A 27,404-nucleotide genomic window follows, 5' to 3' on the forward strand; every position below is an offset into this window, starting at 1 on the left:
GGGAAAGCACTGTGATCCGCCGTAAATTTTCTAATAGTTTGTATTTGTATCATTGACTTAGCTTGCCGTAAATAGGAGACGTAGCGTTTATTAGATGTTTTATGGTACGTTCCTAATTGACGTCACGGTCACGTGACCTTCCACAACAATCGCCATGTCGGAGGGCACACACGTCACACAGCGGTTTCAGGCGGACTCAACAGTTTATCCAGCTAGTGATGGGAATTCCGGCTCTTTTTAGGGAACCGGCTCTTTCAGTTCGGCTCACTAAAAGGAGCCGGCTCTTTTGGCTCCCAAACGGCTCTTCAGATTTTTTTTGTTGCTTTAATCAATATATTACCAATAATAATGTAACGTTATGCACAAAATGAATTAATAATTAATAAAAAAAAATGTATTATACTACTATATTATGATAGCCTTTATTTTTTCACTCTGCATTGAACTTTCAACTAATTTAACCTTTTAACTTTTTTATACTAAGCAACTTTAAAGTCAAGCAACACAGAATTCCTGAAAAACACATGACACAACAAAATGTAAATTACAAATATTTACTTTTCAGTGCAACAACAAATAAACTATGAAATACAAGAATAAACTTTTAGCTTTTTTATACTTAACAGATTTGAAGTGAAACACAGGATCCCTGAAAAAAACACGAAATATAAATTTAAATGGTAAATGGTAAGTGGACTACACTTGTACAGCGCTTTTTACCCTGCATGACAGAGCCCAAAGCGCTTCACACTGCAATATCACATTAACCTGTTCACACCATACTCGGTGGTGGTAAGCTACTATTGTAGCCACAACTGCTCTGGGGCAGACTGATTTACAGATCTACAAAAAAATAAATTCTCAAATACAAACAATTTTAGCTTTTTATACACTCAACAAATTTAAAGTCAAACAACAACACAGAATCCCTGAAAAAAAAATTCAAAACAACAAAATAAAAATTACAAATATTAACTCTTCAATGCTATAAATAAGCTATAAAATACAAGAACTTTTATCTATTTACAATTCAACTTTTGACCAATTTAGACTGAAACAACATAGAACCCCTGAAAAACACGCAAAAAAAAAAATTACAATTAAAATGTGTAAAACAAAAAGAAAAAAATCAGCACTCTCTACTGAAGATTGGCATTTAGAAACGCCAAGTGCCTCAGCTTTGAGCGACTGATTCGGCTTCTTCCATCGGTGATTATCTGACCTGTTTAGGGGACTATATATGACTTGGTCTTGCAGACAATGCACTCTGCTTTTGGAGCCATCAATATAATTAAAATGAGTCCAAATTTGGCTCCTTTTCCTGATATGACTAATTTCTTTTTTACTTTCTTTCTTTTTGTCCCCCATATTGCACTCTCTCTCCTCTCTTGACCCGTTCCTGTGCTCACTGTGCTGCTGCTGCTGTGTGTGTGTGTGTTTGTGTGTGTGTGTGTGTGTGTGTGTGTGTGTGTGTGTGTGTGTGTGTGTGTGTGTGTGTGTGCTCGGCTGCAGCCCCTCCCCCCTCTGCTCAGCACACTAAGCAGCGCAGACAGAGAAAAAAAGCGTCTCGAAGGGAGCCGGCTCCTGATTGGTGGGGAGCCGGCTCCCGTCGTTCACTTCAAAGAGCCGGCTCATTGAGCCATTACGTTCGCGAACGACACATCTCTATCCAGCACATCATCGCTTGTGCACGACTTGAATAGTCCAGACTGACAATGGTGAACTTTTGTGCTCTTGTGGGATGCGGGCAGACCGCGATGTGGGTCGTTTTGTTTTTTTTCCGGATACCGCTGTTTTCACGCACCAAGGAGAGCAGACTCGACAAGTCTCACAAAGAAGAGGCGAGCTGGCTAACGAGGATTTCAGGAGCTGACGTGCAGGAATCAAGCATCAAGAACATGAGAGTCTGTGATCTCCACTTTGTGTCCGGTAAGATCAGCGTTATTACGTGATGATTTTATGCAGCATTTGGGGAGAATGACCTTTGTGTGAACCCTGTGCTCTACACTGTGGCGCAACCGAACTTATATTAGACTGTTGTCTTAAATTATAGCATATGTTTGGAGTCAGGATTGACTATTACTTCGGGTTAGTGCTGCTAAAACAATTTTGAATCAGAGCAACTCATACTTGAGAGCAGCCACTCCAGGGGGCCCTCAAGTAAATGTGCCCCAAAATAACAAATCAACTTCCAATGCACCATATTAATTGTTTGGTATTCTCAAGATAGAATTCAGCATTTCTTAGTCTTCGAGGTTTAGAGTAATTCTGTGAGCATGTGTGGATGTGTATGGAATACTATAGCCTTGATTTATCTCACCATGGAGAAATTTACCATTACAGAGGCTCAAAGAACACACAGGGGCAAAACAGTGAGGGAATGTGTGAATAAGAATAAATAATAGTGCATATCTTAATAAGAATATTAATAGGATAATATAGTAATAATATAGATCTAAAAGGAGGAAAGACCTAACTTTCAATAGAACATAAATCTAAAATATAACAGGAGCCATAATATATATACGAATATGTACATTATGTTTTAGTGCAACAGAATGTGTGTATGATGAAGTGACTATGATTTATTATGGGAGTTAAAAGTGATCATGATTGCAAGACAGTATGTCCAGGGTTCTTGCTCATATTCTATATGGTAGAGTCTTTATGTAAATTGTAGTTAATGTAATGATCTGTTTGTGACACAGATTTTTTTTAAAAATGTCTTTTTTTTTTATCTTTCCACTCCAGGACATCCATCAGACCTGTTTCCCCCAGACACAACTGACTGGTTGCCGTTAGTGGATCTGGGCCACAACAAGGTCCCAGCACCCCCTCCAGGAGCCCAGGCCCTTGATGAACATGCTGGAAGCTGCAAAACAAGGAGGAAAGATTCAGAAGCTGCTGAGAGTTTGGTGGCTTTACAGACCATGTCATGAAGTGACTGTGTGACCAGTGGTTGTAAACCAGTGGAGGAGCAGACCGACATGCTGCAGCCAGAAGAGGACACATTTGTGCACCTGTGCTGTGCACTGACAAATATCAGTGACACCGTTGCACCTTTTGACTGAACTGTAAATGTTTCTGTGCAGTATTAAAGAACAGCTGTATTCTTTTTCATGAAAACTTAGGACTCCATGCTACTGCTTTTTACGTTTTGTCATAACATGTTTCACAGAACTTGTATTTGAGCTGCCAAATAAATATTTACCCTTCCTTTGTCGGTTACCAGTTGAATGATACATGCGAAGAAACAATTCCACTCAAACAGCTTTATTTGGTATCAGCATGCCTGCAGATTCACGGATAATTAAGAGGTAAGAACCTATTACATTAGACACATACTGTATATTGTAGGTTCCTGAATAATGAAGCCCAAGCTTGACGCTCCTATCTCCTCCTGAAATCCACACGTGAAATACAAAAAACTCCACAGAATCCTCTCGATTCACTCAAACTGTTTAGTTAAACTTTAAAGTCGTGTGACAAAAACATTACGTCCAGAAAAATAAATGAAATAACAAAGGTAATATCCAGAGATAGAAAGAGGTAAAAAAAATAAATAAATAAAAACTGTGGCTCCACTCCACTCGCCCAATTGTCTGTCTGATGCAGGACAGTCACAAAAACGGAACTTATTTTTTTTTAACAGGCAATTAAATATGCAAACTTCCAGAAAACCTCAGTTTACTCCATGACATCCAACACAACTTATCCATATGGATTTTTAACCTTAACTTATTTATACACATATTTTCAAAAGTAGTTAACCACAACATGAACTGTTAATCATCTGTGAACGTTTTAACCTGTAAATTTTACTGCTTTATTTGAAAGGAACTGCCCTGTTCTGCATCACAATGAGGAGAAAAAAATGCCAAATGTGAGCTTTAGATATGTTTACAATGAAACAAAGAGTATTTTCTACCACAGAAATTATGACATTTTTGGGTTTTAAATTATGTTTTTTGAGGTCTTAAAAAGTCTTAAAAAGCATTAAATTTGACTTTTCAAATGGTGCAAGAGCCCTGATGTTGAGACGTCATTTAAATCTTTGAAACATTGACCCGCCCTGCTCACCTGATATTCCTGCAAAACCAGTCCATGCTTGTCTGATGAAACAAAACCTCAGCTGAAGATGAATGCAGACATAAAAACAATCTGTCAACGCTGTTCAATGTGGTGACAGCTCAACAACTGTCGGGCAATCGGATTTCTTCATGTTGCTGGAGGGTCTTGACCCTGAAAGGAGCAGTTTGTGGAAGAAAACATCACAGTTCAGAGGTGAGTTTCAAGGAAACTCTAAAAGTTTTGTGTTTAAACATTAAACCAGAAACCTGCTGCATGTTTAATGTTTAATGTCTCAGCTAGAAGGCTTCTGTCTTACTGGTCTATCAGGACGGTTTTACACTGAATGTGTTCAGCAGAGTGAGGGATGAAGAGTGATGAAGGGAGGAGTGGGGAAGTCATTGTTTATTTTGCCACAGGGGGACATTTGGGAGGGCACTAGAAGCAAATATTGTTTTCCAAATCTTTATTCATAATTACTGATTTAATCAAGTTTTTGTTCTGTAGATAAGTTTTTTCTTTTTTAATAAATATTCCAACCTACCTTTATCTCTTCACATTGAAGTGAATGGGAAAGCCCTTCAAATTTGAACGAAAACTGCGTCAACATACTTAAGCTACAGACTTCTTTGGTATGAAACAGCTCTTTTTGATTTTCTACCAGTTTGAAACTTTTGGTTTTTAAGTTTTCAAAGATTTTAATTTTGATCTGTTTGCAGTTTATGATGGGTGTGTATTGTGTGGAATGTTGTAGGGGCTAGAGGGAGGGACGGTCACATGCAGTGAAAATGTGTCAACTGAAATTCCAAAACGGAAAACTTTCTTTGCATTTTGGAGTTCATTCTGCACGACAACAGTGCCTGGAGTCACTGAAAAGAGGGATTTTATTGAAAACTGTCTCTGTATGCAACAGAGATGGGATACTTGGACTCGAGACTCGGACTCGACTCGGACTCGAGTCACGATTTTATGACTTTTTGACTCGACTTGATAAAATCAAAAAAAGACCTGGACTTGCTTGGACTCTAAGCTCAGTGACTCTAGACTTTGACTTGACTCGAATCCTTTGACTCGACGAGTCACGTCAAGTCATAATAGTCATTTTAAAAGTGCGATGTATGAATCATTTTTATTTTTTATCGCTTCATTTCATGGGATCGCAGTGGCGAGGTGCGCCCGAGGCGGGAGAGCTTGTTTCGTGCCGCCGAGACCGCGTTTTCAACACCCGCGCATTCCAGGCGCATTCCAAACAACACAACAGGTCGGCCACGATTGTTTTTAATAAACTGGTTTCAACACTGCCCGCCTGGAATGCGCGCATAGGCGTCAGTTTAGGGGGAGACTTTTGCCAGGGGTGTTTTTTCTCCACTACACACAAATCCTTCACGTGTAGCCATTTTAACCCCGGTTATTTTCAGTAGTATGTAACATTCCGATGCTCCTGAACGCACCATCCGCAAGCATCAGAGACGCAAACAGACGTTCAGAGGATTAAAAAAACAAAACAAAAAATTGCGGCTGTTCTAAATGTGCGTCTGTTCCAGTGGAAGCTCCACACAGAGCAGCTCTTTCTTCTGCAGCACCTGTGGTGAGTTTGAAAACTTGGTTGCTCATTTAACCCTGTGATAATCCCAGGTTATAGACTTTATGCAAGAGGCGGTAGTCTGTTTTGAAATGTGGATATGACCTGAAGAACTTCACTGTCAACATGCAAACAGCAACATTTTGAGGCTGTTTGGCCTCATTCTAGTCTCAGCTAATGTTCATCATCAACATACTTTTCGTCCCCGAGGGACCTGTTGCTTTTGATTAAAAAGAAATGCGAGTTTTATTGAAAGATGTGAATAGGGATGAATTTCATATTTTTTATTTTTGAACTGTAATGAAGAAGAATGCATCAAAGATGCTTTATTTCATTAAGGAAACACAATTTATTTTAAGATAGGTTTAAATGTGCACACTTTAGTGAAGACTTTTTTTTTTTAAATCTGCCCCTTGGTTCAAATCTCACTGGACATTTAACACTGAACATAGAAAACAGAGCTAAACATACTCAGACACTGTCTTTTGTCCCCAACAGAACTGCAGCTGTGAGGACTGGAAGTCCTACAGGTCCAGATATGTAGGCTAAAAGGTAACATCATCATTTTTAAAAGTGCCCAAAAACATTGTCCTGCCATTCTGAAGTGCTACTGAAGACATGACATATGTCCTCCTTGTCCGTCCTCTCAGCTTGTCTCTATGGACATGGCAGACAGTCACACTGCTGAGCCTCTCCTGGGACTTCGTGGAGCAGAGCCTCGTTTTCAGACGCTGCAGAGAACTGAGGCTGCTCTCTGCTTCACAAGAGAACACTGGACCACCAGCAGGAGCCGGACCAGGGTCTCCACTGGGACCTCCAGCAAGAACCAGGGTCTCCTGATCAAATAAGTACACTTTGCACTTCCATTGTAACTAGTAATCTGTAACCTGGGAAATAACCGGACTATTATTTTATTGTTTCTTTCTTTCTTTCGTTGTGCAGACGTCACCTCTTCAGTCACCAGTTCTGTCAGCTTTGTTCATTTCTGTTGAACTCTGCTCCTGGACAAATAAAATAATGGAAAACCCTCCTGAGACTGATGGTTCTCTGTGTCTGACACACCTTGGATGTTCAGTAATGTTTGTTGTTGTGTCGATGGTGCAGTTAGTATTTTAATATATTTCTTTAATGGCGCCAGAGCATCTTTACCAGGGCAGAGACATGTCAGTATGTGTAGATCTGGTTCATTAGCTTGATCAGTCTAAAGCTATCTGAGGACGTCTGATGGTGATTCTTTGGATTAACAGACTGTCTCCTCTGATGTCAGTTGCTTTTCTTTTTGAAATGTTGAAATGTTGATTTGTGATTAGGTCTTTCCTCAGATTTTATAAATGAAAGAAGGAAACAGAGTGACTGGCCGTACGCAGGTTGTACAGGAGGCAGTAAACAGCACAGCAGAATTAAAACTTCCATGAAACACCAGAGAGCAGGAGAGGAAGACGTCGTAACATAACCTGGAATATCCACTAATGGCAGAGTTTTGCTCCAATAATTAAAGCTAATAATAATAATAATGATGATAATAAATTTTTCAAGCCTCCCAGCAACAAAGATAAGACAATAAGGCTTCATGTTGTTCTTCTTCTGCTGATTCACCAGGTTTTTGTGACAAAGTTGACAGAGTCATCAGACAGACTGATCATTGGTGTTTCTGTTGTGGGCTGCCTGACTGTGTTTTTGTAATTGTTCCATTTACTCCTGGAGTTGCTTTGTGTAAAATGTTCGATTTGAGTGGAAATGGATAGTTAGGCTTGAAGCCAAGATTGGTCCAGTCACAGATATAATGTTCTGGTAACAGCATGTGTTCTAATGTAACTCCAACTGTCCTCCCGAGGTTTATTCTTTTATTCTGGAAATGCTTTGACCTTATTCCTATTTGTGATGAATAGAGTTAAGTGGTTTGTTTCTGTGCTGTCCTTGAGCTGTAAATCCTGTTGACAAGTAGCTGATGTATCTGACATGGAGCTGATTTCAACATGAAGTTCAGCATTGTTGGGTTTGTAACTCATATAAGAGTTTGAGGCCAGAGGATTTTATTAAAAACATGACAATCACCTACAATGTGAAATAATTCTAAGCATCTGAAGGCAGCCACACCAAAAGTAAAATCAGTTATCGTCATCATCTCAAGCACTTCTCAAAAGCAGTGGTGACTGGTCATTGGGGGCAGGTGGAGAACAGCACCTTTATGTTGTGTTTGACAGATATGGTGAAAATACCCAATCTACAGGCTCGCTTCTCAAAAAGAGTATCGATATCTCAGTCCAAAATTTCCTTAACAGTGCCTCCCCAGTTTTTTTTTTTTTTTTTTTTTTTTTAAATGACCTGTTTAGGACTCGAGGAAAAAAGTTTAGGACTTGGACTCGACTCGGGACTCGACTGTCTTGACTTGGGACTCGACTCAGGACTTGACTGTCAGGACTCGGGAGTCGACTCGGGACTCGAGTGCAAAGACTTGAGACTCGACTTGCAAAAGAAGGACTTGGTCCCACCTCTGGTATGCAGATACTGTACATTTAAAAAAAAAACAATATCAAAGAAAACTTAAATATTTGTTGACTCATTTCAGAATGTGATGCTCAGTTTTATGAGGATTCATTGCATGTACAATGAATATTTAAGCCTTTATTTCTTAGAATTTGGATGATCGTGGCTCACAGATGATGAAAACCCAAAAATCACTGTCTCAGTAAATGTTAATTGGGACAGGCTACTGCCTGTTCGTGGTTTCAGCCACAGGGAGGACGCCAGCCTGGTCAGGGTGTCCATGCCTTTTTATTAACAAAAAAATCCACACTGCCTGGAGAGCTTCCTCGGCCTCCTTTCAGACAGCAACCACAAGTCCGAGCACCCAGCAGCCTGAGGCAGGCCACAGAATGTCCATCTGCTGTGGAGTCCTCGCCGGTGTGACGCTTGTGGGAACCAGGACGTTCTCCGCTGGCTGCCCGGTCTTTTGTGCCTTCCTGCATGAAACCGGGACCGGAGGAATCGTCACCGGGCCGGTGTTTGTAGGAACGGGCCATCGTTTGCCAGCTGCTGCTGCACCCCATTCCCCTCTGTCTGTCCAGTGTGTGGCGGAGAGGGTGGTTGGGTTATCCATGATGGATAACAGTTTGTTCAGTGTCCTCCTCTCCACCACAGCCTCCACAGTGTCCAGTTTGCAGGTAAACCACAGAGCCAGCCTTCCTGATCAGTTTGTTGAGTCTATTGGAGACGCTGGCTCCAAGCTGCTCCCCCAGCAAAGCACAGCAAAGAGTAGTACACTGGCCACCACAGACTGGTAGAACGTCTTCAACATCTTGCTGCACACGTTGAAGGATCTCAGCTAGAGTCTGCTCAGGAGACAATCCAGGAGACAATGGAGGTGTTGACACCCATCACCCGCAGCTTCTCACTCAGCAGCAGTGGCTGGATGGTGTTAAAAGCACTGGCGAAATCAAAGAATGTGATGCTCACAGTTCTGCCACCCCTATCCAGATGCATATAAGCTTGTTGCAGCAGGTAGATGACGGCGTTGTCAACTCCCAAATGAGGCTGGAAAGCAAACCGTTGAGGGTCCAACAGCGCCTTCACCTGCAGCCTCAGGTGGGCCAAGACCAGCCTCTCCAGCACCTTCATCAAATGGGAAGTGAGGGCGACTGGTCGGTAGTCATTGGGGTCCGATGGGATCGACTTCTTTGGGACAGAAAACAGGCAGGGACGTCTTCCAAAGCACTGGAACTCTCTTCTCACTCAGGCTCGGGTTGTAGAGTTGTTGGATGACAGGAGACAGCTGACTGGCACAGGTCCTCAGGATCCTGGGGCTGATACCATCAGGTCCTGCGGCCTTCCTGTGGTGGAGTCTCTCCAGCTGTCTCCTCACCTCTCCCGTAATCACAGTCAAGTAGAGGAGGGTGCTGGTGTCTTCAGTGGAGGAGGAGGAGGAAGAGGGGGAGGAGAGATGTTGCACAGGAGTGGCCACAGGGGTGCGAGGGCCTGGGTGTGTAGCAGAGGTGGGACCAAGTCCTTGTTTTGCAAGTCAAAGTCGAGTCTCAAGTCTTTGCACTCGAGTCCCGAGTCCTGACAGTCAAGTCCTGAGTCGAGTCCAGAGTCCTGACAGTCGAGTCCCGAGTCGAGTCCAAGTCCTAAACTTTTTTCCTCGAGTCCTAAACAAGTCATTAAAAAAAAAAAAAAAAAAAACTGGGGAGGCACTGTTAAGGAAATTTTGGACTGAGATATCGATACTCTTTTTGAGAAGCGAGCTTGTAGATTGGGTATTTTCACCATATCTGTCAAACACAACATAAAGGTGCTGTGCTCCACCTGCCTCCAATGACCAGTCACCACTGCTTTCGAGAAGTGCTTGAGATGATGACTATAACTGATTTTACTTTTGGTGTGGCTGCCTTGAAGCCCTCTGAGGCAACTGTTGTTGTGATACTGGGCTATACAAAAATAAATTGATTGATTGATTGAGATGCTTAGAGAATTATTTCACATTGTAGGTGATTGTCATGTTTTTAATAAAATCCTCTGGCCTCAAACTTTTATATCAGTTACAAACCCAACAATGCTGAACTTCATGTTGAAATCAGCTCCATGTCAGATACATAAGCTACTTGTCAACAGGATTTACAGCTCAGGGACAGCACAGCAACAAACCACTGAACTCTATTCATCACAAATAGGAATAAGGTCAAAGCATTTCCAGAATAAAAGAATAAACCTCAGGAGGACAGTTGGAGTTACATTAGAACACAGGCTGTTACCAGAACATTATATCTGTGACTGGACCAATCTTGGCTTCAAGCCTAACTATCCATTTCCACTCAAATCGAACATTTTACACAAAGCAACTCCAGGAGTAAATGGAAAAATTACAAAAACACAGTCAGGCAGCCCACAACAGAAACACCAATGATCAGTCTGTCTGATGACTCTTTGTCAACTTTGTCACAAAAACCTGATGAATCAGCAGAGGAAGAACATGAAGCCTTATTATCTTACCTTTGTTGCTGGGAGGCTTGAAAAATTTATTATCATCATTATTATTATTATTAGCTTTAATTATTGGAGCAAAACTCTGCCATGAGTGGATATTCCAGGTTATGGTATGACGTCTTCCTCTCCTGCTCTCTGGTGTTTCATGGAAGTTTTAATTCTGCTGTGCTGTTCACTGCCTCCTGTACAACCTGCGTACGGCCAGTCATTCTGTTTCCTTCTTTCATTTATAAAATCTGAGGAAAGACCTAATCACAAATCAACATTTCAACATGTCAAAAAGAAAAGCAACTGACATCAGAGGAGACAGTCTGTTAATCCAAAGAATCACCATCAGATGTCCTCAGATAGCTTTAGACTGATCAAGCTAATGAACCAGATCTACACATACTGACATGTCTCTGCCCTGGTAAAGATGCTCTGGCACCATTAAAGAAATATATTAAAATACTAACTGCACCATCGACACAACAAGAAACATTACTGAACATCCAAGGTGTGTTAGACACAGAGAACCATCAGTCTCAGGAGTGTTTTCCATTATTTTATTTGTCCAGGAGCAGAGTTCAACAGAAATGAACAAAGCTGACAGAACTGGTGACTGAAGAGGAGACGTCTGCACAAAGAAAGAAAGAAAGAAACAATAAAATAATAGTCCGGTTATCTCCCAGGTTACAGATTACTAGTTACAATGGAAGTGCAAAGTGTACTTATCTGATCAGGAGACCCTGGTTCTTGCTGGAGGTCCCAGTGGAGACCCTGGTCCGGCTCCTGCTGGTGGTCCAGTGTTCTCTTGTGAAGCAGAGAGAAGCCTCAGTTCTCTGCAGCGTCTGAAAACGAGGCTCTGCTCCACGAAGTCCCAGGAGAGGCTCAGCAGTGTGACTGTCTTCCATGTCCATAGAGACAAGCTGGAAGGAGGACAAGGAGGACAAATGTCATGTCTTCATTAGCACTTTAGAATGGCAGGACAATGTTTTTGGGCACTTTTAAAAATGATGATGTTACCTTTTAGCCTACAAATATGGACCTGTAGGACTTCCAGTCCTCACAGCTGCAGTTCTGTTGGGGACAAAAGACAGTGTCTTGAGTATGTTTAGCTCTGTTTTCTATGTTCAGTGTTAAATGTCCAGTGAGATTTGAACCAAGGGGCAGATTAAAAAAAAAAAAAGTCTTCACTAAAGTGTGCACATTTAAACCTATCTTAAAATAAATTGTGTTTCCTTAATGAAATAAAGCATCTTTGATGCATTCTTCTTCATTACAGTTCAAAAATAAAAATATGAAATTCATCCCTATTCACATTTTTCAATAAAACTCGCATTTCTTTTTAATCAAAAGCAGCAGGTCCCCCGGGGACGAAAAGTATGTTGATGATGAACATTAGCTGAGACTAGAATGAGGCCAAACAGCCTCAAAATGTTGCTGTTTGCATGTTGACAGTAAAGTTCTTCAGGGCATATCCACATTTCAAAACAGACTGCCGCCTCTTGCATAAAGTCTATAACATGGGATAATCACAGGGTTAAACTAGCAACCAAGTTTTCAAACTCACCACTTTTTTGTTTTGTTTTTTTAATCCTCTGAACGTCTGTTTGCGTCTCTGATGCTTGCGGATGGTGCGTTCAGGAGCATCGGAATGTTATATACTACTGAAAATAACCGGGGTTAAAATGGCTACACGTGAAGGATTTCTGTGTAGTGGAGAAAAAAACACCCCTGGCAAAAGTCTCCCCCTAAACTGACGCCTATGCGCGCATTCCAGGCGGGCAGTGTTGAAACCAGTTTATTAAAAACAATCGTGGCCGACCTGTTGTGTTGTTTGGAATGCGCCTGGAATGCGCGGGTGTTGAAAACGAGCGCTCCCTTCAATGCGGAAGTGAACGAACTCCGCCCGTTGCACGCGGTCTAGGCGGCACGAAACAAGCGCTCCCGCCGCAGGCGCACCTCGCCACTGCGATCCCATGAAATGAAGAGATAAAAAATAAAAATGATTCATACATCGCACTTTTAAAATGACTATTATGATTTGACGTGACTCGTCGAGTCAAAGGATTCGAGTCAAGTCCAAGTCTAGAGTCACTGAGCTTAGAGTCCAAGCAAGTCCAAGTCTTTTTTTGATTTTGTCAAGTCGAGTCAAAAAGTCATTAAATCGTGACTCGAGTCTGAGTCGAGTCCGAGTCTCGAGTCCAAGTATCCCATCTCTGGTGTGTAGTAGAGACAAATTAAACGGTAACACTTTATTTGAAGCCACCCTGTATAACACATTATAAGTACATTTATAAAGCATTATAATACCATTATAACATGTGTAGCTACAGTTATAAACATTCATAGATGATCACAATGCCAGGACCTAACCCCAACCCTCACCCTAATCCTATGCTGTATAGTGCTGTATAGTGTTTCTGTGTTTCTGAACCACTCCTCCTGTCTGAGCCAGCAGCTTCCACATTTACAACCACTGTTACTGTTGACCCATTTAAACCCGTTCAGTCCCGTTCTGAACCGCTCTGACCCATTACGGGTAACAACATGACTTCCAACCATTTCACCCTGGAGGTCCGACTCCAGCTCCTCCGTGTTCCACTTGTTGTTTGTGACTGAGTAGTATTTTTTCTTCCCTCTTTCGTCAGTTGGATGTGAGGAAGGGTGGAAGCATTGTGATCATGTATGAGTGTTTATAACTACTACTACTTTTTTGAATGGCTCTTTGAAAGGAACGGCTCTCGAGAAGCCGGCTCCCGTCAAAGAGCCAGAAACCCCAGCTGCACTGCTTCTCGGTATGCACATGAACGCGTCTGTCCATGCACACTCTCACACACTCATGGTGGGGGCACAGTCAGTTAATCCACTCATTTCAGGATTAGCAGACCCAACTCAAACTCGACCGTTTCAGCAGGCATTTTCTGAAAATGTGGTGTAGCAAGACAAGGAGGAAACAGACAATTTTCAAATTTGAACGTCATAATGAGGCTACAGCAACACATTCTACTATAAGAAACTCTTCACAAAGTGAAAAAAGCATATGTCCCCTTTAAAAAAAAAAAAGGAATAGAGACTAATCAGGCAAATACACAAAAAACAAACAGTGCAGGAGCTTGATCAATTAAAACCAACAGTCAAAATAAACTCAGCCTGGTGAGTTCCACCATCTTCTGCACCTGGACGACGGCCGGTTCCAGCACTACTTCAGGCTGAGTGTTGCTCAGTTTGAAGACCTGTTAGAGCTCTGGGCAAGTAGTCACGGCAACAATAAGCCTCTCCTCCATCTTCAGGCTCTCTCAAAAAGTGTGCCAACAACTGTTTTGCGTGGTCGGAACCCTCCGTGCCCTACATCAGCATGTCCGTGACGACCTCCACGCTGACAGGCTGTCCTGGCGACAGTGAATTTGCCTGAAAAGTTCAATTATTTCAACTCGAGTAGTGCGCGGCAATAGAATTTTTGCTGGAAATGCTCGCCGCTCAAAATTGAGCTACAATTGCGTAATTATTGGCTTTGTACGGAATCTCATTGCGCGAAAAATTCGGGTTGGGTCCAGTGGAAACACACCGCAAGCCTGTAAACACGAATTAAGATCAGTACTTACAGTGCTGAAAATGTTTTGTTTTCATGGCCAAGAAGCCGATACTCATAGGTGAGTGAAGGAGTCGCAGTTGGCTGTACAGCCACATAGAGAGCCTGCAGCTGGGGAGACGACCGCAAAGAGCCAGGTAGCCCCAGTAATGAGCGAGCAGCACAACCCACAGCCAGATAAACATACAACGTGCTGCGGACACTCGACACAAATGATTGCAAAAATGTGCGCAGGTGATCAGCAAAGCAAGGAGGAAATCATGTATACCCTTTATAGCAGTGCAGAGCTCTCAGCACATGCTGAAAATATCCAATACACCCCAAAATACCAATCACACCGTCAGCTGTGTGGTAGAGACAGCAAGGAGTACAGAGCAGAGGTCATCCTGCTACAGTAGCTTTGCTTTTTTTGTTCCAACAGCACTCAAGATTAAGAACTCTGATGTGTTTTTTTGTTCTTCTTCTCTGCAGCTCCATTAGTCTCAGGTGCTTTCTGTAGACATTATGGCGAGTGAAGGACATGGTGAGTCTTGTTGAACTTTGAAGACTTTCAACAATCTGTTGGAGGTGAAGACATCACTCGAAGTGAAAAATGTCTGAGTGTTTGATTTCTGTCTTGTTCCAGTTCCAGATCCACGGCTGAAGCACCACAGCAGCTTTCAGTTTATTCCACCTGACAGTGAGTACAGCCTTTATCCCAGCAGGGGGCGCTGCAGCAGAGGTCAATAATTTAAAGTCTGACATTGTAGAAGCAGACAGGAAAAGAGCTGGGGCCTTAAGGGCTGGCGTTTCCCTCCCTGCTTCAGCACATCTAATTTAATGTTGGTGTCTTCACCAAGCTTGCAAAAAATGCCCAGTAATTAGCCTGTTATTACAGTCACATTTCCTCGAACTGGGGGAGACCTTATACATGCAGGCAGGGGTGAAAGTAAGATAAGATTCTTGCAGGAACTGTGCAACTCAAAAAAATGTTTTAGTTTGTGCGCAAAGCCTGCGAGCATCGTACAAGACAGATATTGATAAATCCTGCTCTTTTTTGACATCCTTGAAAGCATAATGCTTTTTTAATTGTTTGAATGTTGTTTAGAATGTTTAAATATAATACATATTGTTACGGCAGCAGTGAACTCTTCATGATGGAGGCAATTGACAAGGACTGCTGCTCTTTAGCTCATTCACAGCTTTTATTGTTGTAACAACTAATATATACTGGGAACATGTCACTCACACAAAAAAAATGCTGGCACAGAGGCCACATCACTGTCACACCGACCCTTCTCACTGTTGGTCCAACATAAAGTAAATGAAACTTAACAAGAAAAACACCGGAAAAACAGCATCAACACATAGAAAAACAATAACTTAACACACCTACAACAAAACGAAGTACATCTGAACACATTTTAACACAAAATACATCTTGAAACGGCCCGAACAATCCCCTCCCATGATGCCTTGCGGCACCAAACAGTATGGCGGCCCCCAGTGGCGCCTGCCGCCGCAACAATATATATAATATATATACATGTTGTTTTTAGTTAAATGTTTTTTTTTTTAATTTTTCTTTGCATTTTTGACCTGTCCTGGTTGTCTCTTGAGACGGGGACGGGGGAGTGTCCTTACATCACCTAGGCAACCAGCCATCCAATGAAAAGAACGCATTGAGTTTACCTCACTTCCACGTGTGCTTGTTTGCGGAAGGAGTGATGCTGCTCGCATGACAGAGAGACGGAGAATATTGTACGATGCGTGAACCCTCACAATTTATTACTTGTGGATTTATGTTTTGTTTATTTTGCAAAAATGACTACCCTGTTGTCTGCAAAAAACACACAACAGTGGACATTGGATTAACGTTACGCTACAGCGAGAGACTGCCGCTACAAGCTGCAACCTGTCACGGTAAGCCAGTGCTCCAGTGCTCGTCAGGCGCATTAACCTTGTTCAACACGTCACAGAAGATGTAGTCTGGAGATGAGTAAAAATTTCGGTAAAATTTGCTTGAAAAAAGAAAGGGCTCGCTTTATATGCATGAGTGAAAGTTGCTTTTCAGAGACGTTCCGGGGCGTTCCTGTAGAAGAGGCCAGTATATTTCTTACCGGCACGGCGTTCCGGTGCGTTCCGGCTTACTTTCACCTATGGTCACCACACCAGGAGGACTGGCGCTGTAGCACAGACTACAGTCAACATCCTCTTACAAATGAGAAGAGTTAGAGAGGAGCCCCCAGCCGGGGACTGAGAATGCACGCTCTCCCCCGCCGATCAGATCTCTCCCGGCGACACAAGAATCCCCCACCGCCGTGCTTTTAACGGTGAAACACAGCCGGTTCCTCATCTTCTGTTGTAATGAACTCGGCCGAATTATCAGAAAAATAAAAAGGTAAAGGCTGATGTAAGGCACAAAATGACATAAAAAGCACAAATATGATAAAAATGAAAATGAAACCTAAATCGCATGTTTTGTCGGCTCTTAACTTTGATCTGTGTAGGATTTGAACCCATTTAAATTTGATCTATGTGGGATTTTTTATAAAAAACAATTTCTCCAATTTTCCTTTTATTTATTTATTTCAATGCAGTGCCCATGCAAGTGTTGTTGTTAAAATTACCTTGGTAATAACTATATTGCCTACACAGTTAAATGCTGACGTTTTGGCATTCAATAAAATATCCTATTTTCAGTGGTGGAAGGTGACGAAGTACAAGTACTTCGTTACAAGTACTTCGTTACTGTACTTAAGTATTTTTTGTGTATCTGTACTTTACTTGAGTAAAAAAATGAAGGGGTACTTTTACTTTTAATTCACTACATTTTAGAGCAGGTATCTGTACTTTTTATTTCACTACATTTAGATTTATGGCTGCGTTACACGCTGCTTTTCAATTTTCTGTCAATCGATTGTTTTTTTTTTGGCTGTGTGCAGCAAACACCCAAAAATGAAAGTGAAACTACACGCACCACCGTAAACGAGCGGTTGAGGCAGCAAACGAGCATGAGCTTCATTACACAGACAAGAAGGCCTCGACCAAAAAAAAAAAAAAAAACAACTCTGATACTGCGTTCAGCTCCAGTGAAGCAAGTGTAGCCTGCTAGCACAAGAGATTGCTAAATGGGAAATTGTGTGGCACAATGGACGTAATCAGCGTGGAAGGCGAGTGCAGCCCCGGCAGCAACGACAGACACATTGACGAAGAGTTGGTGGACAACGAGGATGTTCTCCTGCGGCCCTGCTTGAAGGAGCTGGTCCCATGTCTGGGGAGGAAAACTGACTCTTGGTGGGTTCAGTGCTGTCTTTGCTTGACTCGACAAACTGAGCTGCTGGCTTTCAAAAACTCACCATCAAATCTGAAAAAGCACGTTCAGGTGAGATTTTCTTTCATGCTTTTTTTACATTATTGTTCTATCCACTCTGAGTTATGGTATTACCCTTAGGTTCAAGATCAGCTGACCTGTGAAAGATCTCCTCTTTATTTGGTTTTGAGTCTTAAGTCCAATAATCTGGATTTGTTTTTAAAACTCTATTTATTGGTCAAAGCAGAGCATAGAAAACAATGATCAGCTAAACTTGTACACTAATGGCCAATCGTTTAGTGTGATAAATCAATGGTCATGACATGAGATAAATAATTCATGATAATAAATAAACAACTGAAATTATTACACTTTGTAAAAATTATTACGCTTTGGAAGGAGCTGAAACATGCCGTCTGGAAAAGGCAACGAGAGCAGTTTGCTCATGAGGAGTGGCCAAAATACCTGCTGAAAGGTGCAGAAGTCTCAATGACAGTTACATGAATCGTAGTGCTGGACAAAATGTCGATAGCAATATATACCGCAGTATTTTTTTATTCAATAATGGTGATATGAGTTTTAAACACATTTTTGATATTTCGATATAGTGCATTACAGTATGCGTTTCACAATCACTGCTGTTCACGGTGCCGCCAATTCAAGCCGAACAGAAAGCGCTGCAAGACATTGGCTACGAAGAGTGATCGCGTACTAAGACCACCACAGCTGGCTGTCCTCAGCTCAGGCTACAAGCTAAGCTGCACCGCGGTAAGTTTGAGCTCCAAAATGAGTACTTGTGATGTAAACACGACTGAACAAGCTTCCACAAGCTAATTTATGGCCACGAAATACTAATTAGTGACCACGAATTAGGTATATCATTCACTGAACAGTCCATTGAAGTTGGCGACATATTGACAGATACGGACTTTCGGTCTCAATAACTCTTTAACAAAACATCAGTAACATACAAAGGGCGCCTCCATCCCATCGTTGTGAGGTGGACGATATGCTACAAGCTCATTTGTATTAAAAGTATCTGTCGATCAAGCAGCAGAAACAATATTGATTTCTATGAGCAGCCGGTAGTGCTGCGAGGTTAAAGCGACACTAGGGAACTTTCAGTTTTTGTTGATTTTGGCGGCGCCAGTGGACAAACGCGGTAGTGTTTTGCCTGAAGGAATAGTACAGTTCCCATGTGGCGTCGTAAAATGCTGCTCCCGGTGGCATGCTGTCGGACTGAACTCGCCTACATTTGTTTCCAGTGGCTGTGTGAAGGATGAATGGCGATGAGGTAATGAATCTAATGGTGGCTAAACAATGTTATATCATGATGCTGAAAATAAACGTTTAACTTTGGTAAATGTAGCTTTGTTTTTGTACCGCTTTTCCCCCCTCGGAGACCATGCCATAAAGCAGTCCGCACATTTGGAGTTTTTTAGTGTGCAGGGTTCCTACCACCCTCCTCACAGCTGCTCAGTCCAAGTGAAAGCAATACGAGGGGGTACCCAAAAAAAAACGGAATTTGGTCAGAAAACAATAATAATAAGGAGTTCCGACTTCTGGCCGTCAGACGTGCTGCAGGTAAGCCTCGTGCACATCTGTGAGAAATTTGAGCTCCCACAGTGACACTGACGCCTGTCAGGCGCTATTTATAGCAACAGAGTGCAGAGGCAGTCTGCGATTTTTTCCAAAATGGCGACATTGACTGGGAAGCCAGAGCAGCGCGTAAACATTAAATTCTGCTTTTTGCTGGGAAAAAACAGCAGCAGAAACACTCAGCTTGTTGCAGCAAGCCTACAAGGATGACGCTCTGGGGAAGACTCAGGTCCATGAGTGGTTCGGCGGTTTGAGAAGGGCCAGATGTCGGCGCGTCAGGTCCGCTCAGCGTGAAAACAATGCTGAGCTGCTTCTTGGCTGTCCAGGGTCTGGTCCACTGCGAGTCTGTCCCTCCAGGTCAGACTGTAAATCAGGACTACTACATGGAAGTCCTCAGACGGCTCCGTGAGGATGTGAGGAGGAAGCGGCCCGCGGAGTGGCGGAGTGGAGCCGGTTGATCCACCACCACAGAGCGCCAGCGGACACGGCGCTGCGCCTCACGCAGTTATAGGGGGGGAAAAAGACATGACTCTCCTCTCCCATCCGCCTTATTCGCCAGATGTAGCCTCGAGTGACTTTTTCTTGTTCCCCAAGTTGAAGAAGGAGCTGAAGGGACAGCGGTTTGCAGATGTGGAGGAAGTGACAGAAAAATCGCAGCCGGCACAAAACGGCACTTTTACGCGCGGGTCTGACGACGCATTCGTGAAGTGGGAGACACGACTGGAGCACTGCATGAATGCGGATGGAGATTATTTTGAAGGCGACGGTGGTGTTTTATTTTGAAATGTCAGAAATAAAAAGTTATAATCAAATTCCGGTTTTTTTTGGGTACACCCTCGTACTGACGCCCTCAGGCCGTGACAGAGGGGTCATTCAACTAGCTGTAAGTCGATGTATCATCACAAAAGATATTAAAATGTTTTATTAAGGTTGAAAAGTTATCAAGTGTCGCTTTAATGGACCGTCTACAATTTACAAGACACTGCAACAGTGAAGACAACTACCAAAAAAAAAAAGAAAAAAAAGAACAAAAAGTACAGGGCTTCTCTGCAGTGTCACCATAATCACTACAACCTTAAGTAATTCTGTACTTAAAGCTCGTGTCTGGAGTTTCCATTTGTTTCCAATGTATGTATCATTTTTTAACAGAGCTTAAATGTGTTAGTCTGGTTGGATACTATAATACAATCTTAGCATAAAGCAATATAAATATTTATTTATGAGCCCTGCCTTCGTCTCGTAGACCCCCATGTTATCCAAAAAGAAATTCCTGGATCCAGACAGTGATCCGGATCATCACCAATATTTAATGTATATACATAATAAATGAAGCTGTGAAATTAGGGTTGAGCCGAATACTCATCTTAAACGAGAACTCGTTACGAATAATGCATTTTTTGCCGAATCCGAGTATAGCCCGAGCATTGTCTGTCATTATTCGTCGTTGTGCTGATGGTAAATCCTCATTGAGCAAGAACTACTGTCTTCACTCTCTCACGCTCTGTTTTCCTCAGAGCGAACGCACGGAAAAACGTCATTCTGCTCCATTCTCTGATGAAAAAGCAGCTTGTCCGTGAAAAGCCAATTTGTGCTGGGAAGCAATTAATCAATCGTATTTTTTCTCAATCTTGCATGCATTAGTGCCTGAGGAAGACCTTCACAGGTCGAAACGTTGCGCGACTGCACGTTTGGGAGGATTTTTTGGGGGTGTTTTATTTTATTTGTTTTACTTTATTTTATTGTTTGTCATACCTGTTTTTGAATGTCCTCCACCAGACGGGTGTGAGAGATGTGGGATGAAGAGGGGGATCGGACTGTAGTCCACGTGGTCGTCGCAGCGCCCATGTGCGTGACCTGGAAGCCCGGCAGGGGCACAAAGAAAACGTCCCGGGGCACGCGGGGATCGCTGGGGCAGGCAGTGGCAACCAAGGAAGGTCCAAGCAGGAAGCAATTATAGAGCATAAACCACGCCCACTTCCTGTTTAGGCCCCGCCCCATCCGAGTACAGATATGGATACAGATGATTTGGATGGGTAAACAGATACAGATACAGTGGTGTATTCACTCATCCCTATGTGAAATAGAGCTGGGCGATATGGCCTCAAATCATTATCTTGATATATTGAGCAGTTCACCTCGATAACGATAAATGGACGATAACTACTGAGGGGCATTTAATCACAACTTTATATTGTACTGAATTAAACTTCTGACAGTTTACTGTGCTCAGGTGGCGCAAATATTATTTTGTTTCTCATTATATTGGGTCAACATTCTTGAAATTTTATTAGATTTATCAACATCAGGGTACAAAACATATCTATGTATCCTAACTTTCACAGCAACAGAGGTCCAAATCCAAAATAACTCTGCTGTTAATGTAAATGTCTTCTCTGTGGGAGATAGGGAAAATCTGCTGAATGGAAGACTATGAGAAATTATTAATGTTGCAGGGTTCCAGATGTTTCCAGTGTGATGTGGTGTTATGAGCAGCTGAGAATGGAACACAATTAGACGTCTACCTGTCCCTGAGCGACAAATGAGCCCAACTTGTTTGTTTACATCTCCTCCTCAGTTTCCTGTCCACACAGCATCGCTTCAGGAAATATCTACATCCACACAAGGATTTGAAACAATGTAGTTCACCTGCCAGGCCTATCGATGGCGCTTTCACTCTGCCACAGAAACTCCAAAATGGAGAAGGAGACACGGAGCACAGACTCGGAGCTGCACATGCAGCGTGGAGTGATGGCAATCTGAAGCTTTCGGTTCGATCCCCGCTCCCGCAGGTGTAAAACTGTCGTTGTATCCTTGGGCAAGACACTTCACCCACCTTGCCTAAGTAGGAAAGTTGTGAGAGTGAATGGTTGGTGGTGGTCGGAGGGGCCGATGGCGCAGATTGGCAGCCTTGCTTCTGTCAGTCTGCCCCAGGGCAGCTGTGGCTACAGGAGTAGCTTACCACCACCCAGTATGGAGTGAATGAATAATGCAATGTAAAGTGTCTTTGAGTGTCCTGAAAACTGCTATATAAAACCAATGTGAGTAATTACATTTTTTAAATTATTGAATGATTTGTCCACATCACTAAAACCTAGTATAGCTAATATTTTGATGTCAGCATTTCTATTGTTCATAGGCCAACTTGAATAAAGATGGGGATGAAAAAGCAGAGTGTTCATATGCATGACTGAATGTGTTTGAAGTGACCAGTTCATTTGCTGTGTCTCACATAACAAGTCAGCAGCAAGCTTACTTATCATTTGAGACACAACAATTATCTAGTTATCATGAGACATAGTGGAAGTGAATTGACGTTGGCAGATGCTGGCCACAAACCAAACACTGGACCTAGAAAAATAAATTACAAATGGGGGATGTTTTTTAAAGAAGGGATTTGGAGTGACCAACCACCCCAAATGTATTTCAAAGTCTAACATTAAGAATGAACAAAATGTAGGCATAACACGTTTGCTCTAATGCCAACCTTGCTGGGTGAAATCAAATCAAAGTGTTCCCAAACTTCAGAACGTCCTCTTTTTGCCACAGGCTCCATGTCAAATCTCTGTTCACTGTCTCTCACTCTCTCTCGACTCACTAACCGCCTCCACAACCCACAAACAGCTGCAGCGCTTTTTAAACCTGTGAAGCAGTAGGTGCGTTCGACATGAGAAAGCCAGAGGCAGACCTTTAAGATTTTTGAGCCGCCCCGCCCAGATTTGGCCCGGAGTCACTGATAGGACCTACGTAGGGCATCGAAAACTCGCGAGACCCAAACGAGATCGGTCACAGAGGTAGCCGCGTGAGCTGCTGGAGAGCAACTCACCGCGGCTACCTGGCCCACCTCTCTGGTTCATACAGGCAGGGGATTGGACCCGAGCCCACTCGTCATCAGTTTGATGACAACACGCTTTATTTGCATAAATAAACACCCAGTCCCGGCTCCAGTCCAGTGTGTGTGTGTGTGTGTGTGTGGGGGGGGGGGGTGGGGGGGGGGGGGGGTGGCGAAAAAGTAACGGAGCAACACAAAAACAGAATCCACAGATCAGAGGCTCTGTTCTACCATGTCCAACAACGTATGATCATTAATCACATTGCTGAAAAGCACAAATAGTAATAAAACAAATGATAAAATAACCAGCTGTCACCTTTAGTAGAGCTGGAGTCTCCACTTTTTTTTTCTTTTTTTTTTGGAATTTTGAATAGCACAACACTTCATATTGATTTGACCAAGCCAGTGGAGTTTGCTGTTGTTTTTTTAAGCATATAATAGACTGAAAACTTTATTTATTAATTTTTTGGACTGAGGGGGCGAGGCAGTCTGCCCCCCTTGACGCCTGGTCCGCAGCAGCAGGCACGCTTCACATAACAGAAGCCAAAACGTAACTTAGAATTATTGTGTTTTTTTTTTTATTTTATTTATTTCAGTTAACTGAATATGAATTAACACAATGTGACACACAAAAGAAATTATGAATTCTTTTGTTTTTAATAAGAAAAACAAAATTACCCCTCTGACAGCCAGGGGGGGCAAGGAAGCACAGGCGGGGGGGCATTGCCACCCCGGACGCCGGGCCTGTAAACACCCCCCGCGGTGGGAGTCATGAGAAACACAAACATGGAGAACATAGCTTTGTCCGAGTTGGAGGCAGACTTATAACTCCGCCCCACGGCTGCGCCGTCTGCTTCGTCTAGCTCCGTCTGCCTCTGGCTTTGCCATCGTGAACGCACCTAGTGGTTGAAGTGTCACGTGGGTGTGCGCGAACAAAGCTTCAGACGTCACGGATCACGTGATTATCAGGAAACGAATCAAGCTCCAATACAAAGCTCCACTGAGAAGAGGTTCATTTTTTCAACACGTTTCAAAGCTTCGGTGTCACTGGTAACATCACTAGCAGCATGCGCGATGTAAACAAACAACACCAGACGATATGGTCTGCAGCAACAATCAGCCAATCAACCTGATGAGGAGTTTTACGGTCGGACCAGAATCAATCTGCAGCCCTGCATGGACCGTTAGCCTGTAGCTGGTCGCGGCCAAATTATAATGTGGCCATGCTATGTGTCCAGTGGTCATGTCTGTGTCGTTCAGATGTTCAGAGGGTCGACACAGCGTCTGTCTGCTCTGCTGACAGCTTCTTCTGCTGGTTACTGTGATTTTAAACAGGAGTTGGTGGATTCACTAGTGCAGCGTCTTAAAGGGACATGAACACAGCCCACCTACACAGCCAAAATGGACTTTCCTTTTTCATTTTTTAAAATACTGAATATACCGACATGGGCAAGATGACGTCGGGTGACGTAGTAAATTTCGTTATCGGTAAATTTTCGATATATCGCCCAGGCCAACTGTGAAAGACTGTCTGATTTCTGTCTCGTTCCAGGTTTAGATCGTCCTCTGAAGCGCAGCAGCAGCTTTCCCTTTATTCCACCCAACAGTGAGTACAGCCTTCATACCAGCAGGAGGCGCTGCAGCAGAGCTTATTGAAAGTCTGAAATTGCAGAAGCTGATCAGAATTTATTATAGTCACAGAGAAAAGAGTCCTCACTCTGATGTAGGTCTTCAACAGAACACAAGTGTTATAGCTGCAACAGACAAATACAAATAGAAATACTGTTTATGTCTCACTCTCTGGTGTGCTACTTTTTAGATTGAAAGTCATTTTTTAAAATGATGTGAAAGCAGCAGAACTCTTCAATAATTTCCTTGAAGAAGAGTCAATATTCCTGTACTTTACTCTGATTGCTGTTCTAAACACTGATTCAGGATCAGAACTGTCTGATTTGATCAGAAAGCTCCTGTAAAGACATTAAACAACTTTAATAACTCTCTTTCCAGTGTCGGAGCTGAGGCTGGTTCTGTTGGGGAACAGCTGGTCTGAGAGGAGCTCAGTGGGAAACTTCATTCTGGGAACGAACGCATTCAACACAGAGGAAGAACTGGATCAGTGTGTTCCTGTCAGCAGGGAGTCTAAGGACAAAAAAATCGTTCTTATCAACACTCCAAACCTTCTGCAACCAAACATCTCTCTGACAGAACTGGCAGAACATGTAGAACGTTGTGTGAGTCTCTCTGATCCTGGACCTCATCTGTTCCTGCTGGTTATTCAGCCTGAAGTCTTCACTGAGCAGAACAGTCAGAGGCTTCAGTCCATCCTGGAGAGCTTCAGTGAGCAGTCATGGACTCATTCAGTCTTACTGATATCAGCAGCTGAAGGGAGGAGGTTGTCACTACTCGAGAAAACCTTCCCCTCATTGAGAGACTTGATAAAGAAATGCAGAGTCAAACTGTTGTGGAACAAAAACCACCAGCAAGATCTGTTGACGCGCATGAGGGACCTGATGAAGGAGAACAACGGAGAGCCTGTGACACAAGATGTTTCCAGAGATGCACGTTCAGATTTATCTTCTGGTCCAGAAGGTTTGAAGAGAGATGGAGTTTCTACCAGCTCCAACCAGGATCCTGTGGAAGGAAACAGTAAGTGGAAGAAAACATTGACACGGAGTGAGTGATGTATTATTATTATAATTCAAGGTTGATATTAAACACATGGTCAGATATTTATGACTGACAGTAACAGGTTGTCTCGGAGAGTTTAAGGTTTTGTCTGCTCTAAATTTTAGGTCAAAGGTCAAATAAAAGCAGAATAATGTATATAATGTAGATCTTGTCTGGGACACTGATAATGTTGAAGGCTCCTGCTGTTTGTTCCTGAAAGTGTTCATTCAGCCTGTGTTTGGGTTTCTGTGCATTTTTGGTGAATTCAGGACTAGAAAGAGGAACATGGAGCCTGTTTTATCTTCAGTGTTTTTTTTACATATTTGTTCCTGTCACAATGTTAAATTATAAGATATGAAATATATTTTCAACACCATCATTAAAATGTGTGTATGCACACAAATGTTTCCTTGGAAAAAAACAACATATTTACTTTCCACATCTCACACAGCACTGATTCTTCACATCAGTTTAAGCATTATAACTGTTTTAAAATCCAGATGTTCAACAGATGTTAAAGACATATTCGAGGATTCTCTGCCTATTTTGTACAACATGGCCGATTTGCCATCTTTGAAGCACTGCACATGCGGGGCTGCCTCCGCATGAGGACTGTGGGAGCGTGCACGTCAGCCGCATGTCAGTTTGTTTACGTCTGTGCGGCTGGAGCATCGTCTTTCCGCACAGGATTAAAACACATTTGTAATCATGTCAGACTCTTCATCAGTAAGTAATAACCCTTTGGGAATTACGTGTGAGCGTAAGAGCGCGCACAGAGGCGGCGACTCGACATGATATGTCATCACACAAACGCGTTCCCAGATTGATTGGCATTATGACTGCCCAATTACAATTCGGAACTATACAACTCTGACTGGTTCTAAGGATCCTCCGGTATGTCTTTAAGGAGAGCAAACAGTCACCTCCAGTAAAGCCTGACATTTCGTTTAGTTTCGTTTATTGAGAGCCCCATTAGCTCCTGACCCAGCTCAGGAGCTATTCTGCCTGGGGCCCCTTTCAAATCATTTACTGCATTACTAAGGTTAAGTACAGAATTACTTAAAGGGACTTAAGGCAACTTTACAAAATTTACCTCAGTGCTGCCGTGATAGGCGCTGCGGGTAACTGCAGCCACCAGCCAAGGCGGCACGGGAGCGCGCACAAACATTTTACAGAATGTCCAGCTTCACAGCGCTGCACCAGGGATGCTACTGCTGTTTACTACGTCGCGGATTACTGCAGGACCACAGTGCATATTATGTGATTTTTGTAAGCATCCGTTTTCACTCCCAAATGCAGCTGAAGTTCCTCCATGAATCAAACACATATCCAATATTTATTCGGGTGCCTGCCCGGCTTCGGTCATATTTTTATTTTATTTGATTTTTTTTTGACTCATGAGATAACGCTGATAATAGGGCTGCGTTAAACGATTATTTTTGTAATCGATTAATCCAGGAAATAGTTCTTCGATGCATCGATTAATCTAACGATTCATTTTTAAATCCGTCGCGGAGCTCCTCTCCGCCTCCGTGTTTATGCGGCGGGTCCCTGCGCACTCCGCGGCCGGCACGGAGCGCGTCTCCGCCCGGGAGCGGAGATCCGCCGCATAACCACGGAGGCGCGTGAAGCAGGCCGCGGCTGCTGGAGCTCTCCCGTCGCCGCTCCGGGCCGTTTACCCAATTGGCCCCAACTCGGCCCCTGGAAGTCAGGCACCCAGGCGCTGTGACAGCCGAGGCTGACTCAAAGTGCTTCTCTGCTAGGGGGGGCGGGGCGGTGGGGGGGAGGAGGAGGGGGGGACTTGTGCTTCGAT

General features: G+C 43.0%; 1 protein-coding gene across 3 annotated transcripts in view; it reads left to right on the forward strand.

Moving 5' to 3' along the window:
- Window positions 1-27,404, forward strand: part of LOC115397679 (GTPase IMAP family member 8-like) — a 152,621-nt gene that overhangs the window by 52,986 nt on the left and 72,231 nt on the right. For 2 of the 3 annotated variants that reach the window (XM_030104121.1, XM_030104120.1), the window contains exons 1-5: window positions 4,140-4,284; window positions 14,676-14,727; window positions 14,830-14,883; window positions 24,477-24,530; window positions 24,932-25,570. The exons of the other annotated variant lie outside the window; for it this stretch is intronic. In XM_030104121.1, coding sequence (XP_029959981.1) covers window positions 14,709-14,727; window positions 14,830-14,883; window positions 24,477-24,530; window positions 24,932-25,570 — 766 coding nt within the window. In that variant the 5' untranslated portion in view covers window positions 4,140-4,284; window positions 14,676-14,708. Of the gene's footprint in view, window positions 1-4,139; window positions 4,285-14,675; window positions 14,728-14,829; window positions 14,884-24,476; window positions 24,531-24,931; window positions 25,571-27,404 lie in introns of those variants that run through there. 3 annotated transcript variants of the gene reach the window in all.

This window comes from Salarias fasciatus, chromosome 12, assembly GCF_902148845.1.
Source record: "Salarias fasciatus chromosome 12, fSalaFa1.1, whole genome shotgun sequence".
In the NCBI taxonomy this organism is placed as follows: domain Eukaryota; kingdom Metazoa; phylum Chordata; class Actinopteri; order Blenniiformes; family Blenniidae; genus Salarias; species Salarias fasciatus.